Source organism: Macaca thibetana, chromosome 11 (assembly GCF_024542745.1).
Source record: "Macaca thibetana thibetana isolate TM-01 chromosome 11, ASM2454274v1, whole genome shotgun sequence".
NCBI classification, from domain to species: Eukaryota; Metazoa; Chordata; class Mammalia; order Primates; family Cercopithecidae; genus Macaca; species Macaca thibetana.
In genome coordinates this window covers 31234898-31252497 of record NC_065588.1, presented here as the reverse complement: position 1 = coordinate 31252497, position 17600 = coordinate 31234898, and the positions used below count along the sequence as shown (strand labels likewise).

The 17600-nt window shown below is 45.4% G+C and overlaps 3 protein-coding genes across 9 annotated transcripts in view; 2 read left to right on the top strand and 1 right to left on the bottom strand.

Annotated features, from left to right (window-relative positions):
• Window positions 1-17600, top strand: part of DENND5B (DENN domain containing 5B) — a 330200-nt gene that overhangs the window by 246321 nt on the left and 66279 nt on the right. The window lies entirely within an intron of this gene.
• SINHCAF (SIN3-HDAC complex associated factor) overlaps window positions 13218-17600 on the top strand; it is a 46041-nt gene continuing 41658 nt past the window's right edge. For 2 of the 7 annotated variants that reach the window (XM_050750325.1, XM_050750323.1), the window contains exon 1: window positions 13218-13416. Coding sequence is in view for 1 of the 7 variants with exons in the window: in XM_050750322.1 (XP_050606279.1) it covers window positions 15196-15496 (301 nt within the window). In the remaining 6 variants the exon portion in view is untranslated. Of the gene's footprint in view, window positions 13417-13586; window positions 13608-15179; window positions 15497-15536; window positions 15703-17600 lie in introns of those variants that run through there. The other 5 variants (XM_050750331.1, XM_050750330.1, XM_050750322.1 and 2 more) reach the window with 5 other exon arrangements.
• Window positions 13491-14886, bottom strand: LOC126931807 (uncharacterized). Its single transcript, XM_050750338.1, has one exon. The coding sequence runs from the start codon at window positions 14598-14600 to the stop codon at window positions 14121-14123; it is 480 nt and encodes a 159-aa protein (XP_050606295.1). The 5' UTR covers window positions 14601-14886; the 3' UTR covers window positions 13491-14120.

Here is a 17600-nt window from a genome sequence, read left to right as displayed (position 1 = left end):
AAATATGCAGATAACCAGGTACCAAGCGTAGAAATTCTGATTCCTTCAGTCTGTGGCATAAATGTGTTTTAAACGTTCACAGGTGATTTTTATGCCATCTGTGGATTGAAATGATTAGAGTCAGCTCTTATTCTCATATAGAGATGTGAGGCTATACACAGATAAACGAAACATAAAGCAGAAACTAATATGTGCTTTAAGAGGCACTCACCAAATGTTAGAAGACTTGAGAGGAAGAAAGTATTGTTTCCTGTTTGAGAGATTAAGGCGAAGTCCATGGAGTAAAGCGGGATGAATTCAGAATGAACCGGGTCAGGAGGTGAGGTTTCTTAGCTCCATCACTAATTTATGACACATGTGACACTGAATAAGCTTCATAACTGTAAAGGCCCATTTTTTTCCTATGTAAATAGGAAAGACCAGCATCTATGTCAGGATTCTTGTGAAGATTATTGTGAAGGAAGAAAAACTATGTGGGCGTGCAGAGTAATACTGGATCCAGAGCTGGCAATCAATCCATGACCATTACTGACGTGAGCTGGCATTCGAGTCAGGCCTCGAAGGATGGGTGGGATTTAAACATTCAAAGATGAGGGGGAAGAGAGTTCTGGGTAGAGGAAAGAAGAGCTTTTATGGACTTCTTGGTTGCATATTTATTTATATAAGTAGGTACTATTTACATGAGCAGGTAGTGTACAAAATACTGTGGAAGCTTTAAAGCCAAAACAGATGTGAATCCTGGGTTCAAGAAGCTAATGTTACCTCAGTAATTCATTTGTTAAACTAATACAAACACCCTTAAAAAAATACTGTTGCTTGTATTCCTAATGTGCTCTGTGTGTGTGTGTTTGAATTAATAGAGACAAGGTCTCACCATGTTCGCCAGGGTGGTCTTTGAACTTATGGCCTCAAGCAATCCTCCTGCCTCAGCCTCCTCAAGTGCAGAGATTACAGGCATGAGCCATCATGCCCAGCCTACATATTTTAATAGGGTTTTTTTCTACCTTAAAGTATTTTATATTACTGGCCAGGTGTGGTGGCTCACACCTGTAATCCCAGCACTTTGGGAGGCCGAGGTGGGTGGATCACCTGACGTCAGGAGTTTGAGACCAGCCTGTCCAACATGGCAAAACTCCGTCTCTACTGAAAAATTATCTGGGTGTGGTGGCAGGTGCCTGTAATTCTAGCTACTTGGGAGGCTGAGTCAGGTGAATCACTTGAACCCGGGAGGTGGAGGTTGCAGTAGCCTGGGCAACAAGAGTGAAACTCCGTCTCAGAAAAGAAAAAAAAATTTATATTACCAAAATGACCAAAGCTCATAAAATCCTGAAGAGGGGGCCAGCGGTGGTGGCTCATGCCTGTAATCCCAGCATTCTGGGAGACTGAGGTCAGGGATTTGAAACCAGCCTGGCCAACACGGAAACCCCATCTCTACTAAAAATATAAAAATTAGCTGGATGTGATGGCGGGTGCCTGTAATCCTAGTTACTCGGGAGGCTGAGGCAGGAGAACCGCTTGAACCCGGGAGGTGGAGGTTGCAGGGAGCCGAGATGGCTGCCACTGCACTTCAGCCTGCGACACAAGAACGAAACTCTGTCTCAAAACAAATAAACAAAAACCCGAAGTGGGTAAAATTATATGAAATAAAAGTAACTCCTTGCCTTCCCACTTTCTTTCTTACTTTTATCCTCAGAAGCAACTGTGATTAACACTGATATGTCTCCTCTCGGCAATCACTTTTTATGTGCAAACACATGACATATATGCATGTGTACATATATTACCTGTATGTATATGTTATATTACACATATTCCTTTTTGCCCCTTAAATGAAATCACACTTTACCTACTGTTCTGCAAATTGCTTTTTTGTTTTGTTTTGATTTTTTTGAGACAGGCTCTCATTTTGTCCCCCAGGCTGGAGTGCAATGGTGCAATCACAGCTCACTGCAACCTCCGCCTCCCAGGCTCAAGAGATCCTCCCACTACAGCCTCCCAAGCTATGGGCCTGCGACATCACTCCCAGCTAATTTTTTTTTTTTTATTTTTTTTTGTAGAAATGCGGTTTCACCATGTTGCAGGCTGGTCTCGAACTCCTGGGCTCGAACAATCCACTCACCTCGGCCTTCCAAAGTGCTGGGATAACAGGCACGAACCACCATGCCCAGCTTGCAAATTGCTTTTTTTTTTTTTTTTTTTTAGACTGAGTTTTGCTTTTGTTGCCCAGGCTGGAGTGCAATGGTATGATCTCGGCTCACTGCAACCTCTGCCTCACGGGTTCAAGTGATTCTCCTGCCTCAGCCTCCTGAGTACCTGGGTACAGGCATGTGCCACTACGCCTGGCTAATTTTGTGTTTTTAGTAGAGACGGGGTTTCTCCATGTCAGTCAGGCTGGTCTTGAACTCCTGACCTCAGGTGACCTGCCCACCTCGGCCTCCCAAAGTGCTGGGATTACAGGCGTGAGCCACTGCGCCTGGCCTGCAAATTGCTTTTTATCCACTTACTATATTGGGACTATCTTTCTATGTCAGCATATATAAAGCGGACTTATTCTTTGTAACAGCAGTATAGAATTCCATTTTATAGGTGTTCCATCATTTAAAAAGTGGTCAATTCAATTTACATTAAAATAATGCATTAAGAGGCCAGGCACGGTCGCTCACGCCTATAATCCCAGCACTTTGGGAGGCTGAGGTGGGTGGATCACGAGGTCAGGAGATTGAGACCATCCTGGCTAACATGGTGAAACCCGTCTCTACTAAACAAAATACAAAATTAGCCGGGCGAGGTGGCGGGCACCTGTAGTCTCAACTACTCGGGAGGCTGAGGCAGGAGAATGGCGTGAACCTGGGAGGCAGAGCTTGCAGTGAGCTGAAATCGAGCCACTGCACTTCAGCCTAGAGAGAGCAAGACTCCGTCTCAAAAATAAATAAATAAAATAATAATAATAATAATAATGCATTAAGTTACAAAGTTTAGCAACAATTTTATTAATATAAAACTGTTATGAATAAAGTTCAGCATCTTTTTTTTTTTTTGAGACACAGTCTTACTGTCTTCATGGAGTGCAGCGGTGCTATCTCGGCTCACTGCAACCTCTGCCTCCTGGGTTCAAGCCATTCTCCTGCCTCAGCCTCCCGAGTAGCTGGGACTACAGGTGCGCGCCACCACACTCAGCTAATTTTTGTATTTTTAGTAGAGACGCGGTTTCACCATGTTGGTCAGGATGGTCTTGATCTCTTGACCTCGTGATCCACCCATCTCAGCCTCCCAAAGTGCTGGGATTACAGGCATGAGCCACTGCGCCTGGCCAAAACTATTATGAATAAAGTCCAGCATCTTCTTACATGTTTATTTCCATTTATATTCGTTTGGGTAAACTAATTTCACTGATACTTTATCACTTATACTTTACTGATATTAAGAAATTATTGGGTCTGGTGTGGTGGCTCACGCCTGTAATCCCAGCACTTTGGGAGGCTGAGGCAGGAGGATTGCTTGAGCCCCAGGATTTCAGGACCAGCCTCATCAGCATGGGAAAACTTGTTTCTACAAAATATACAAAAATTAGCCTGGCACGGTGGGACACACCTATAGTCCCAGCTACTCCAGAGGTTGAGGTGGGAGGGTCACTTGAGGTGTGGAGGCAGAGGCTGCAGCGAGCCGAGATCATGCCACTGTACTCCAGCCTGGGCGACAGAGCAAGACTCTGTCTCAAACAACAACAACAGCAACAAAGAAATTATCCCTTTACCGTGCAGTGGTTTTTTTTTTTTTTTTTTTTATTGTTTGACTTTTTGGTCTTTAACTATATGGTATTTTCTCCTATTTTACAAATTTTTATATTTTTATGTAGTTAAATTTATTAATCTTTTAAGTTCTTTGAGTTCCCTCATTCCATGCTAAAAACATTATTTGATATAAGTATTTAATTTTTGAGACAGGATCTTGCCATATTGCCGAAGCTGGCCTTGCACTTGTGGGCTCAAACGATCCTCTCGCCTCAGCCTCCCAAGTAGCTGGGACAACAGACATGTGCCACCACACCCAGATAATTTTTTGATTTTTTGTAGAGATGGCATTTTTTCATGTTGCCCAGGCTGGTCTCCAACACCTGAACTCTAGTGATCTGCCTGCCTCGGCCTCCCAAAGTGCTAGGATTACAGGTGTGAGCCACCATGCCTGGCTGAAAGTTTTTAAATTAACTGTCAGCAATATATTAAGTTCTCCTGGTCAGGCATGGTGGCTCACACTTGTAATTGTAAGACTTTGGGAGGCTGAGGTGGGAGGGTTGCTTGAGGCCAGGAGTTGGAAAACAGCCTGGGCAACATAGCAAGATCCCATCTCTACAAAAAATATAATAATAATTAGGTGGGTGTGGTGGTGCATGCCTTTAGTCCCAGCTACTCTGGAGGCTAAGTCAGAAGGACCACTTGAGCCCAGGAACTGGAGGCTGCAGTGAGCTGTGATTGTGTCACTGCAGTCTAGCCTGGGCAACAGGGTGAGATGTTGTCACTAAAAAAAATTAAATAAGTAAATAAATTATTCCAGATTCCTCAATATTTTATCACCAAAGCTTTTAGAAATGGCAATGCAGCATGTTTCCTTGACTATTAGGCGTCCACTCACTCACTTGTTCATCATCTGTTGATGATGTAGCATGCTTGCTTTTAGTAATGCCTTGAATAGTTAGAACACTGGGTTTTCCAGGAAGTGAACTCTATGTCTGGGTGATCAACTTCTTTTTTTCTTTCTTCTTCTTCTTTTCTCCTTCCCCTTCCCCTTCCCCTTCCCCTCCTTCTCCTCCTTTGCCCTCGCCCTCTTCCCCTCCCCCTCCCCTCTCCCTCCCCTCTCCCTCCCCTCTCCCTCCCCTCTCCCTCCCCTCTCCCTCCCCTCTCCCTCCCCCTGCCCCTCCCCTCCCCCCCTCCTCCTCCTCCTCCTCCTCCTCCTTCTTGGCAGAGTCTTGTCACCCAGGCTGAAGTGTGGTGGTGCTATCATAGCTCACTGCAACCTCAAACCCCTGGGCTCAAGCAATCCTCCTTCCTTGGCCTCCCAAAGTGTTGAGATTATAGGCCTGAGACACGGCACCTGGCCAGGGGGTAGTGGTGGGGATCAACTTCTTCTTTTTTTTTTTTTTTTTGAGACGGAGTCTTGCTCTGTCGCCCGAGCTGGAGTGCAGTGGCCCGATCTCAGCTCACTGCAAGCTCCGCCTCCCAGGTTTACGCCATTCTCCTGCCTCAGCCTCCCGTGTAGCTGGGACTACAGGTGCCCGCCACCTCGCCCAGTTAGTTTTTTGTATTTTTTAGTAGAGACGGGGTTTCACCATGTTAGCCAGGATGGTCTCGATCTCCTGACCTTGTGATCCGCCCGTCTTGGCCTCCCAAAGTGCTGGGATTACAGGCTTGAGCCACCACTCCCGGCCAGGGATCAACTTCTTATTGACATTTAGAAAACTAAATTTTGGTAGAAGAAACATACATTGATTAAACCATTTGTAACCTAATTATAGGGGTTCATCTCTGAGTTATGCTTTTGGCATGTAATTATGTCCAACTCCGATATAACTTCCAAATTCATAGGGCTTAAATCTCTGTCTCCAACAGCTGACATCATCTTTTCCCTCAAACAGGACTCATACGCCATCTTTTATTCTGACTTTTATTTAGTCAAAGACACATTTTGTTCTCTTAGTCATATCTTTTTCTAACATGCATTGTTCCTGAGGTTGCCACCGGTTCAACACTCTTTCCCTCTCTCCCACTTCCTCATCGAATCCTACTAGTATCTCAATGTCACTTCCTCAAAGAAGCCTTCTCTTACCTCCAGATTAGATCTGATCCCCGGCCGGGCGCGGTGGCTCAAGCCTGTAATCCCAGCACTTTGGGAGGCCGAGACGGGCGGATCACGAGGTCAGGAGATCGAGACCATCCTGGCTAACACCGTGAAACCCCGTCTCTACTAAAAATACAAAAAACTAGCCGGGCGAGGTGGCGGGCGCCTGTAGTCCCAGCTACTCCGGAGGCTGAGGCAGGAGAATGGCCTAAACCCGGGAGGCGGAGCTTGCAGTGAGCTGAGATCCGGCCACTGCACTCCAGCCCGGGCTACAGAGCAAGACTCCGTCTCAAAAAAAAAAAAAAAAAAAAAAGATCTGATCCCCTTGCCATACATGGTTAAGTCCCTGGTACTTACCTTTTTTTCTTTTATTTCTCACACTTTATTCTGTGGCCACAGTGATGTAAATACCTCATGACCTTGAGACATTATTGATGGTACCAGTAGTTTATTCCGTGCAATCAAAGATTCATAAAATTCAACAGGAGTTTAGAGAGGTTAGCTAGCTTTATATTGTTAAGTAATACAATTCACTGAATGAATTTTTAAACGGATGATCTTGTTTTTATCTGTTTGTTTAGTGATGAGGAGTTGCCTTTGGAAGTATCCTGAACCATCCTTGGACTATTTGTATGTTCGGGATATTTTATCATGTTTAGCACCATTCTTTTGATTTTCAAGACTAATTTTGATCCAAAGGATAAAACAACAACTCCATCCCTCTACTAAGGACAATCCTTCAGATAGCCAAATATTGCCCTCTTACTCAATCGTAACACAGCCTTCCTTCTATTATTGCTTTTATGCTGTGGTTTCCATCCTTCTTCATTGTCCTGATTTACTCTCCTGTGAACTCATTCTAGTTTATCAATGTTCTTCTTAACGAAAAACTATTTTTGTTACTAGTAATTTTATTTTTTAAAAGCATGCTGGCCGGGTGTGGTGGCTCACGCCTGTAACCCAGCACTTTGGGAGGCCGAGGTGGGCGAATCACTGGAGGTCAGGAGTTTGAGACCAGCCTGGCCAACATGGTGAAACTCCGTCTCTACTAAAAATACAAAAATTAGCTGGGTGTGGTGGTGCACGCCTGTAGTCCCAGTTACTAGGGAGGCTGAGGCAGGAGAATGGTTTGAACCTGGGAGGCAGAGGTTGCAGTGAGCTGAGATCATGCCATTGCACTCCAGCCTGGGCAACAAGAGCAAAACTCTGTCTCAAAAAAAGTAATAATAATAAAATAAATAAATAAAATAAAATCATGCTGTTCAAATGTCATAAGATACTATTATAAAACTTAAGATCTCTATAAGTTCAGGATACTCTAAGAATAAGTTTTTGATAATTCTTTAAGCTTTTATGCCCAGAAATTTGAAAAGTTAATTTTGATTAAATAATAAATAACTTCTTCTGGCAGCTGTTGACACTTGTTGGAGGATTGGGGTAACTTAGATGGCATAATCCAGGCTATACCTTCTAGTGTAAACTTATCTGCCTTGCTCTGACCACTTACTGTTTGAACTTCAAAGAAATTTAAACAAATTAATAAAACACTGTACTTGTTTTGTTGTGAGAAAAAGAGGAACCAAACCCTATGCTTAATAATAATCATCAGCTCTTTCCTGGGCTTGGCAAACATGTTTTCATGTGGTTGGTACCAGCCTCTGATGAGGGTATCTGCCTTTATTTTAAAAACAATCATTAGTTTGTCATTACAAACATGACTAAATTGCTAGCAATGTCCTTCATAACCAAGCAAGATTTGTTCTCTTCTACAATCCTTTATATATAATTTATCCTCCATTCCAAGAATATTAAATTCTAAAGTTGCTGACAATAAATCTCAAAAGAAGGCAACACATTCTACAGAAGAAAAAGGAGCAAATAAAATAGAATTATATAGAAATGAATTAGAGAGGCTTGAGGCCCTCGAGTTCTGAAATGATTTCACTATCTGGCACATAGTGATGATCATTAAATGTCTGCTAAAGGAATGAAAATTCAAGTATTAGGGATAATTCTACAGTGAGACATACATTATAAGCAAAGTAGTTAGCTTTCAACTTTAAGATGTTTGAAAACTCCTTATGAATTCAACATAGCATTGTAGTCATTAAAAAATACTCAGGGCGGTGTGTGGTGGCTCACGCCTGTAATCAGCACTTTGGGAGGCCAAGGTGGGTGAATTACTTGAGGTTGGGAGTTCGAGACCAGTCTGACCAACACGGAAAAATCCCATCTCTACTAAAAATACAATATTAGCCGGGCATGGTGGCTCATGCCTGTAATCCCAGCTACTCAGAAGGCTGAGAATCACTTGAACCCGGGAAGCGGAGGTTGTGGTGAGCCGAGATCGCTCCATTTCACTCTAGCCTGGGCAACAAGAGCGAAACTCCGTCTCAAACAAACAAGCAAACAAACAAAGCCAAACCAAACCAAACCAAAAAAACCTGCAGATATTTTCCTAGCATGATGTAGTTCAGTCTCTTGTAATACAAATTGATATATTATAAATTACTTCTTTCTTTCCTTTTTCACATTGAAAACCTCACTTGGGCAATTTAGGTAGTAGTATTTAAAAGTAGCCCATATATGGGCTATTGGGCCTGGGTATGGCCATCCATAATGACATGTTCAAGCAACAAAATGGACAAAAGAACCTTTGGAATGCACTTGGTTGTTCAAAAATAGCAGGTGGTTGCTTTAAAAAAAAGACGATGGAATTCAGATTTTTCTTTAAGAATTTTGTTTATTGCAATAGGATTATCAAAGAAAAATTAAAAAGTAATGAAAAAATTAAAAAGAGAATTTTGTAGCTACCCGTCCTATAAAACTTATCCAGATTACTTCTTGACCTATACTTTGCGAGCAGAGGAAATCTAGCTACATTAACTCAGTAGCTCTGCAACTTCTAGGTACTTTCTTACCTGAACAGTATATCCTAAGTACTGTAATTCCTGCATTGCTTGCACATTTGAGTTTATTATTCCATCTCTGTATTGCAATAATATACTTTACATAAACTTTCAAGAGAAAAAGCATTCAAGGTATATGTGTGTGTACATACTTTTATATATGTATATATATACTCCTGTAAACCATAATTGGAGTTTAAAAAATATTGTTATGGTATTTACAATTTTCTTTCTTTCTTTCTTTCTTTTTTTTGAGATGGAGTCTTGCTCTGTCACCCAGGTTGGAGTGCAGTGGTGTGATTTCAGCTTACTGCAACCTCCAACTCCTGGGTTCAAGTGATTCTCCTGCCTCAGACTCCCAAGTAGCTAGGACTACAGGTGCGTGCCACCATGCCCAGCTAATTTTTTGTATTTTTAGTAGAGATGGGTTTTCACCATGCTGGCCAGACTGGTCTTGAACTCCTGACCTTCTGATCCACCCGCCTCGTCCTCCCAAAGTGCTGGGATTACAGGCATGAGCCACCACGCCGGCCGGTATTTGCAGTTTTTATACCTTCAGAGGCATATAATAATTTGAAATTATTTTTGGAGGATCTGTCATAAGTCAAATAAATATTTGAGACAACCCAGGACAACTGTTGAAATTCTCTTTAGAAAGAAGGCAGAAATTTATGATTAGGGTCCAATTTGCCACCAGTGGAACACAGAAACAGCTATTAAGCTTATTCATGTTTATTGTCATAAGGACAGGGATGGCATCATATCAACCAATGTGACCACTATAACTTCCAAACTCATTTTAGGTCAAATGCAAAGATTATAAACTAAAGTTTTGATTAGCGATAAACCTATAATAACCTTGAAAATGTCCATTAATTTCTTTAAATTATATTTACATATTTATTATTATTATTATTATTTTGAGACAGAGTTTAGCTCTTGTTGCCCAGGCTAGAGTGCAATGGCTTGATTTTGGCTCACCACAACCTCCGTCTCCTGGGTTCAAGGGATTCTCCTGCCTCAGCCTCCTGAGTAGCTAGGATTACAGGCATGTGCCACCACGCCCAGCTAATTTTGCATTTTTGGTAGAGACGGGGTTTCTTCATGTTGGTCAGGCTGGTCTCGAACTCCCTACCTCAGGTAATTCACCCACCTTGGCCTCTCAAAGTGCTGGGATTACAGGCATGAGCCACTTTGCCTGGCTATTATTATTATTATTATTATTAATTTTTTTTTTTTTTGAGATGGGATCTTGCTCAGTCGTCCAGGCTGGAGTGCAGTGGTGCAATCTTGGCTCACTCCAAGCTCCGCCTCCCGGGTTCACGCCATTCTCCTGCTTCAGCCTCGCCAGTAGCTGGAATTACAGGTCTGCGCCAAATATTAAAAAAATTAAATAATTATTTAATATTTATACTATTATAAATAATTATTAAATATATTTAAAAATTTTTAAAACATAATAAACAGCCAGGTGCAGAGCCTCACACCTGTAATCCCAGCACTTTGGGAGGCCAAGGTAGGCAGATCACCTGAGGTCAGGAGTTCAAGACAAGGCTGGCCAACATAGTGAAACCCTGACTCTACTAAAAATACAGAAATTAGCGGGGAGTGGTGGCACTCACCTGTACTCCCTGCTACTCAGGAGGCTGAGGTGTGGTGGCACATGCCTCTAATCCTAGCTACTCAGGAGGCTGAGGCAGGAGAATCACCTGAACCCGAGAGGCAGAGGTTGCAGTGAGCTGAGATCACGCCACTGCACTCCAGACTGGGCATAGAGCAAGACTCTATATAAAAAAAAAAGTGTGTGTGTGTGTATACATATATGTACACATATATATGTATATATATGTGTATATATATAAAAAATATATAAATTAGCTGGGCATTTTGGTGGAGACCTGTAATTCCAGCTACTTGGGAGGCTGAAGCAGGAGAATGGCGTGAACCCGGGAGGCGGAGCTTGGAGTGAGCCGAGATCGCACCACTGCACTCCAGCCTGGGCGACTGAGCAAGATTCCATCTCAAAATAAATAAATAAATAAATAAATAAATAAATAAAAAATTAATAATAATAATAATAGCCAGGCAAAGTGGCTCATGCCTGTAATCCCAGCACTTTGGGAGGCCAAGGTGGGTGAATTACCTGAAGTAGGGAGTTCGAGACCAGCCTGACCAACATGAAGAAACCCCGTCTCTACCAAAAATGCAAAATTAGCTGGGCATGGTGGCACATGCCTGTAATCCTAGCTACTCAGGAGGCTGAGGCAGGAGAATCCCTTGAACCTAGGAGACGGAGGTTGTGGTGAGCCAAAATCAAGCCATTGCACTCTAGCCTGGGCAACAAGAGCTAAACTCTGTCTCAAAATAATAATAATAATAATAAATATGTAAATATAATTTAAAGAAATTAATGGACATTTTCAAGGTTTTATAGGTTTATCGCTAATCAAAACTTTAGTTTATAATTTTTGCATTTGACCTAAAATGAGTTTGGAAGTTATAGTGGTCACATTGGTTGATATGATGCCATCCCTGTCCTTATGACAATAAACATGAATAAGCTTAATAGCTGTTTCTATGTTCTACTGGTGGCAAATTGGACCTCCACTGCCTTGGCTTCCCAAAGTGCTAGGATTACAGGTGTGAGCCACCACACTCGGCTAATTTTTATGTTCTTTGCAGAGGCAGGGTTTCGCCATGTTGGCCAGGCTGGTTTCCAACTCCTGACCTCATGTGATCTGCCTGCCTTGGCCTCCCAAAGTGCTGGGATTACAGGTGTGAGGCTCTGCGCCCGGCCGTTTATTATATTAAAAAAAATTTTTCCTAGCCAACCAATGCATGCAAGATGTCAGTATATATCCTCTGCTGTGCACTGTTTCAGGCACCGGAATACAAAAATGGGTAAAAAAGAGATAAAATCCCTGTCTTTAAGGAGCTCATATTTTAATGAGCAGTGTCCTTTTTCTTTCTGTTTTTGTTTTTGTTTTTGTTTTTGAGACAGAGTCTTGCTCTGTCGCCCAGGCTGGGGTGCAGTGGCGCAATCTCTGCTCACTGCAACCTCCGCCTCCGGGTTCAAGCGATTCTCCTGCCTCAGTCTCCCGAATAGCTGGGATTACAGGTGCCTGCCACCACGCCAGGCTATCTTTTCAGGTGTTTATAATATAGTTTTCATATACAGTTACAGGAATAGTATGTTACAGAACCTAAAGGAAAAAAAAGAAGTATTAGTTGAGTTTAGAAGTGGGTTTATACTGTATGTACTAGGAATTGCCTGTTGAATTAACATTTCAGAAGTAACTATTTAAATCTGTATTGTTGACATTGCAGTGAAAGCAGCGAAACTTGTCAGCAGATGATTAAGTTTTATGGTTGATTTTCACACTTTTGTAGCTTGGGACCAATATCAAGTTTCTGGGAAGAACATCCTTCCTCTCTCCCCACCCTCTGTCATTAACCCCGGGTTTCTGCCTGTTGTGTTAAGTGTGTCCTTGGGATAAAGGCGAATCATAATCGTTCGGTTTTCATTTTCCTCTTATTACTCTGAGAAGAGTTACTTCAGTTTTTTTCTTCCGGAGTCTAGAAAGCGCTTTGTTGAATTATTACATATTCTGCATGGAAAAGTCTGTACGTCACTTGTTATTTTTTCAATTCCCAAGACCACCAGTTAGTGGAATTATTTCTGGGTGAGTGGAACACCCTTTACAAGCTGCTAGAGGAGGTATGCCTGTCCCTAGGTTATTGGCTTTCCATTGCCTAGTCTTTTATAGAAAGTGGCACTGTTCCCACGGAAATAAACAATCATTCAATTTGGAGAGACTCGAAATCTTAAGGCCGAAGTGAGAAAAAAATTGGATTGTTATGGGTTAGGTTACTATTTGAGAAGGGCAAGCGGGACTTAGCGAATGGATAGGCTGTTAAAATGGGACTTTATTAAATGACTCATTACAACTGCACAAAAACTAAACCTTTGCTGGCCCCAGAGGATTTTTTTTTTTAAAGTTTCAAAAACCTAACTTCAAACAAAATTTAGGAAACGTGGGATTAGTATAAGTTCAGTCTGGGTGCTTACAAGACCACCTCCTCTGTCACCGAAAGTGGACACAGGTGTGAGAATTTTGCAACAGCAGCTTTCAGAACAATTTTTCGGCGCTCAATGGTGCCCCAAGAACTTCGGGGGTGGAAAACACGCCAAGCAGCGAAGACTTCCCCTCGGTTGCTAACCTTTCCCTTTCCCACCTCGCCACTCCCTCTCCGTCGCGGCCGCCAGCCGGGGGGCGTTTGTTTATGTGACGTCCGGCGTAGTAAGCAGTCCCCGCCCCCGTTTCCCTCTGGCCGCCGCGTTTCCCGCGCCGCGGAGCTTCTCCCCTTAAAAGGACAATAGAGGCCTCGGGAGCGCGCGCGGTCGCCGGGACTTCTCCCCCTCCCAGCCCGCGACGTGCGCGCGCCCGTATGCAAATAAGTTCGATTCAAGAGAATTTTGTGCCGGGAGCCGCGCGTGCGCAGAGGGAAAGCGGAATCTACACCTTCTCGGCCAGCGGTAGCAACTGCAGAACTGCAGGAGACAATCTTTCTAGACAAGGCAGTTGAGGAGGAGGGAGCGCTTGAGGGGGACTGGCCTGGCGTGCACTCCGCACCTCGGGGACGTTATTGCGCGTGGAACGGCTGCTTTTGGAAGGTGAGTGACTCTCACCATGCCTCTAGTGCAAAACTGTCTCATGAGGCTTTGATTTCAGAGTGTTTTTTTTCTCTCTCTTTTCACCTCCACCCACCTCCCCCCGTCCTTCCACATACACACAGGAAGTTTTGTCTTGGAGGTGGCATTGTTGGGAGCGCTGTTTTCGTGATCTTCAGACCCCAGGTTCTTTGGTACGCGCTTGTTTAGTGTGTATTTATTAATTGGGGAGGGTATTTGAGGCAAACCGAAAGTCTCGGGGCGGGGGAAGTGAGTGGAGCCTAGGCATAATTGAGGAGTCGCCGGAGTTGAGGGATCCACGTTGAAGGTGACAATGACTTTTCTCCGCCGCAGTATTCTCTCGCGGAAAGGAGCCCGGCGGCCGAAAGGCCCGAGAGGAAAGCGACTGGCTGGCCACCGCGCAGCGGCCGGGGTCGGTGCGTCCGCGTGGGCGCGAGGCGCGGGCAGGGTCGGGCGCCGTTGTGAAACCTCGTGGTTTAGTTGACTGCAGCCCCCGGGCTAGGGTGGACAATAAACGCCATTCGCTCGGAAACTAAGTTGCCGTCCGCTTCCAAGCTGGCGGCCGAGGGTCTTTAAATCGGCCTTTGGGGGTCAGTGCTGGGCTCTGCCGGAGCGCACGCGGCGTGGCGTTGTTTGCTCAACTCCGGAGGGATGCGGATGCGACAATGAGAGCAACACGCGGTCGCTTAAAAACAGCCCGTCTTCCACTCTCCTGCCCTCTTGGGACCGCGCCCAAGAGCGTCTGGTGTCCGGGGTGCCTTCGGAGCCCGAAGTTTTGCTCCCCGTGCGTTCACCTGTAGCGTAGGTGTGGGCGCCACGGCCAGGGCTTCCCGTTTGTGGGCGGCCGTCCGCGCTGTAAGATGGCCAGGGAAGCCAACTTGGCTGGGGACGGAGGCGGCGGCGTTGTCTACGCCGCAGGAGTCAGTGAACTCCGCGGGGCACTGCTTTTTGTGTTCTACGTGAGAGACCACGTGCTTCGGGCTGCGACCCTGGTCCTTGTCCGAATGTCCAGCCCCGCGTGAGCCGTGGGATGCGGCCGCCGTCAGGCAGGTCCGGCCGGCAGGACAATGTGGTTTGCTGATGATGGCGTCTTGCCAGTTTAAAAAGCAGAGTGAAAGTCGCCAACTCTCCGCCCGTGCGGGGCGGGTACTCCGGGCGTTTCTCATCAAGGACACTGCAAAACTTTGATTAAATGGGCCCGCTCCCGAGGGTAGGGCCGGGGGACCAGGCTCCGGACTCTTCGGGGCGCGGGGTCCGGACCCCTACCCGGGGTGATCGTCCAGTGTCCGGCCCCTGCGAAACGCTCCGACATCTCTGATGCTGCACGTAGGCAGCGCCCGGCTGGACAGAAAACAAAGGGCTGCATGTGCCCGTGCGGGCCCCCGGCGCTCGGGGCGGCCGCCTGGGCGGAGGGACGTGCGGGTCGGAGGCCCTCGAAGTTCGGGCGAGTTTCGGGAGGGGCTTTTGTCCCTCAGCCCCCTCGTGGGGAAACTTTGGCGGCGCTACTTGTGCGAGGTGCCATGCTGGTGCGTAGGGAGGCGGCGTGCTTCCCCGCTCCGGGCGTGCGGGCGGGCGAGGGAGGCGGCAGTGCCCGGCGCTCCAGCCCTGGCACCGGGGGCTGCGACGGCCGAGGGGTCCGGAGAGCGTGGCCCGGACTCCTCGGCCGGTTCCTCGTGGCCGGGGAGCCTGTGTCTGGGAGGTCTGTGGGTTCGCCTTTGAAGTCGAACTGTTGCCATGTTTGAATTACGTCAGGGCAAAGCCATGAGGAGGAACAAGCCCCGGCAGCGCGGCGTGCGGGAGGCGCGGCCTGCGGGAGGCGCCGGGTCGGGCGGGCGCGGGGCCCGTTGTTCCGGCGCAGGTGAGGGAGGTGGCGGCGAGCGACGCGGTTCACCTCCCGCTGCCCTCGCCCTCGCTCTGGCGAGCGGCCCCCGCAGGAACTTTCCTCCCGACGCGAGATGTCTTATTTACCAACAAATCCACCAGGGAGCATTCTTATTTGCTGGCTCGGCGTCTCTCTCGGCGGTCACCGGAGTGCCCGAGGGGGAGGCGCGATTTACGGAAGGTGGGGACCCGAGGGCCCTGGGAGGAGCGGGGAGGCATTTTACTGCTTTCGGGGAAACGGGCGAGGGCGGCTAGCACCTCCTCTCCAGCCGAACTGTGGCCCGCAAGTCCAGGGGACCCAGCCCCGACGACGCCCGATAAACCACCGTGGGGAAGTTCCGGGGCTCCCAGTTGCCTACTAAGGGAAGTGAGGACTGTGCGCGAATTGTGCGTGCGGCCAGTTTCTTTGTGTGTTTCTAGGGGGTGGGGGGGAGCGGGGAGGGGCAAGGTTTGTTTTGGTGTGGGGGGAGTTGGTTTATGGAGGTGGTAGGGCGGTGCAGTTTGTTCTGGTAACTATGACCCTAGTCAGTTTCTTTGTTTTTATTTTCTTCCTGTAACCTTCCATTACTTCAGGCACTCGGAAGATTAGGAATTACTGTTGAGTTAAACAGGGACCCTATCCGAGACAGTTTTACCCCAGCAATCCTTTCTCCCCCTCCTTATGTTGTCCTAAGGAGGGTTAAGAAAAGCTTTTCTTTTTCTTTTAATAATTTAAAAATGAATTTGACCTTGTTATTGAGCATACACTGAAAGCACCTGTTTTTGAACTGGAATTTGCCAGACTTGAAAAGCCTTTTAATATTTTATGTCGCGAAATTGAACACATTTAGTTGCCCAATCTAAATTAAAGTCTGGGAGTTTCTGGTGGAGTTCCGGAGAAAACCCTCATGGCATTTAAAGTATTTATGTAATGATTTTGGGAAGGGGGATCTTTTTTAGCCGAAAGGTATGCGTGACTCAGTGTTTGGTGGTTATTCACTGCCTTATCTTAGGATGACCTTGAAGAAGCAAATGTTTAGGGAGTTGGGCCTTTTGGAAACATTGTAAGGAGGCTGGGGAGCTGGCTGCGGAGGAAGCTGCTCAGGAAGATGTCACAGGGTAACGGCTAGCTTCTTCCCAGTTCCCGTGAACTGGGGTTGACCTTCTGGTTACCCCTCCTAGATTTTTCTTTCAAGCTAACCTTTTTTTTTTTTTTTTGTATGTGGCCCCAGGCATAGCTCAGAAATTATGCTGGTTTGACACATGGATGCTTCTTTGGTATTTGGGTTTTGCCTGTAGTCTAGACATCCGATATGCACCATCGTATCTGTTGCTTCTTTCCTGATTTCTGCTGCATTTGAATCATGTTTAAGGCTTAGAATCTAAGTGATCATTACTAGGAAATAATACCCTTAAATGCCCTGCCCCCACACACCAAAAAATCGATACTAGTTGGAATTCATTTTTTTCTTTTCATTATTTTGTTACTAATAAACCTATTTTTCCCAAGTTTTGGTTGACCAAATTACAATACCAAAAGGCAACCAATATTAGTACATTTCTGTAGTAAATAGAAAGAGCATGTCAAGAAAATGAAAAACTTTGGATTTAATAACTTTGACTTTCCTTTGGCAGCTATTTCCCTGGGTCGTTATTTAAAATGCATATGACGTGCTTTGCAAATACGCTGAGATTATTTGAGTTGTTTTTCTTAATTAGTATTTCATAGCTAAGTTATGGCTAGAATTTCCATTTCCTAGCAGATTTCATATATTACATACAGAGCTTAATGGTTTTTGTTTTACTAATTAGATGATGTAAAACAGAGATTTGGATTATCAATGTGAATGAATTCAGGGTGGGAAAGATCCACAGACAAGGTCTCTACTGCCTTCTCTTTGTATTGCTTTTGTGAGAGGTTGGAAATACGAAGTTCAATTGGTAGAATATTCTAGATCACTGGTGGACAGCAGGCCCCAAGTCTGTCTGTCCTTGCACAGTATTCTTAATGCTGTATATCTGGAACCTGAATGATCAATTCCCCCCCCCCCCCACAGTGGTTATCAAGTCCTGGGAAATCTTGACTCATAGGGCTCAAACTCAGACATATTTGTGTAAGAGAAGCAATTTAAGAACCATTTGACATGTAAAATAAAAGTTTTTCACTGGGAAAAGTGTAAACTTATTTTAAATCTAAACCAACTACACAGGGCTCTTATGAGGATAAATTAATCAATTTACCATGCCAGGCACATAGTAGGTTGCTTTAAAAGTATGTCGTTTTCGTTTTTTCTTAAGAGATGGTA

Excerpts from the sequence above, each read along its gene's own strand:
- LOC126931807 (XM_050750338.1), bottom strand. The coding sequence starts at position 14,600 with ATGAGAAACGCCCGGAGTACCCGCCCCGCACGGGCGGAGAGTTGGCGA.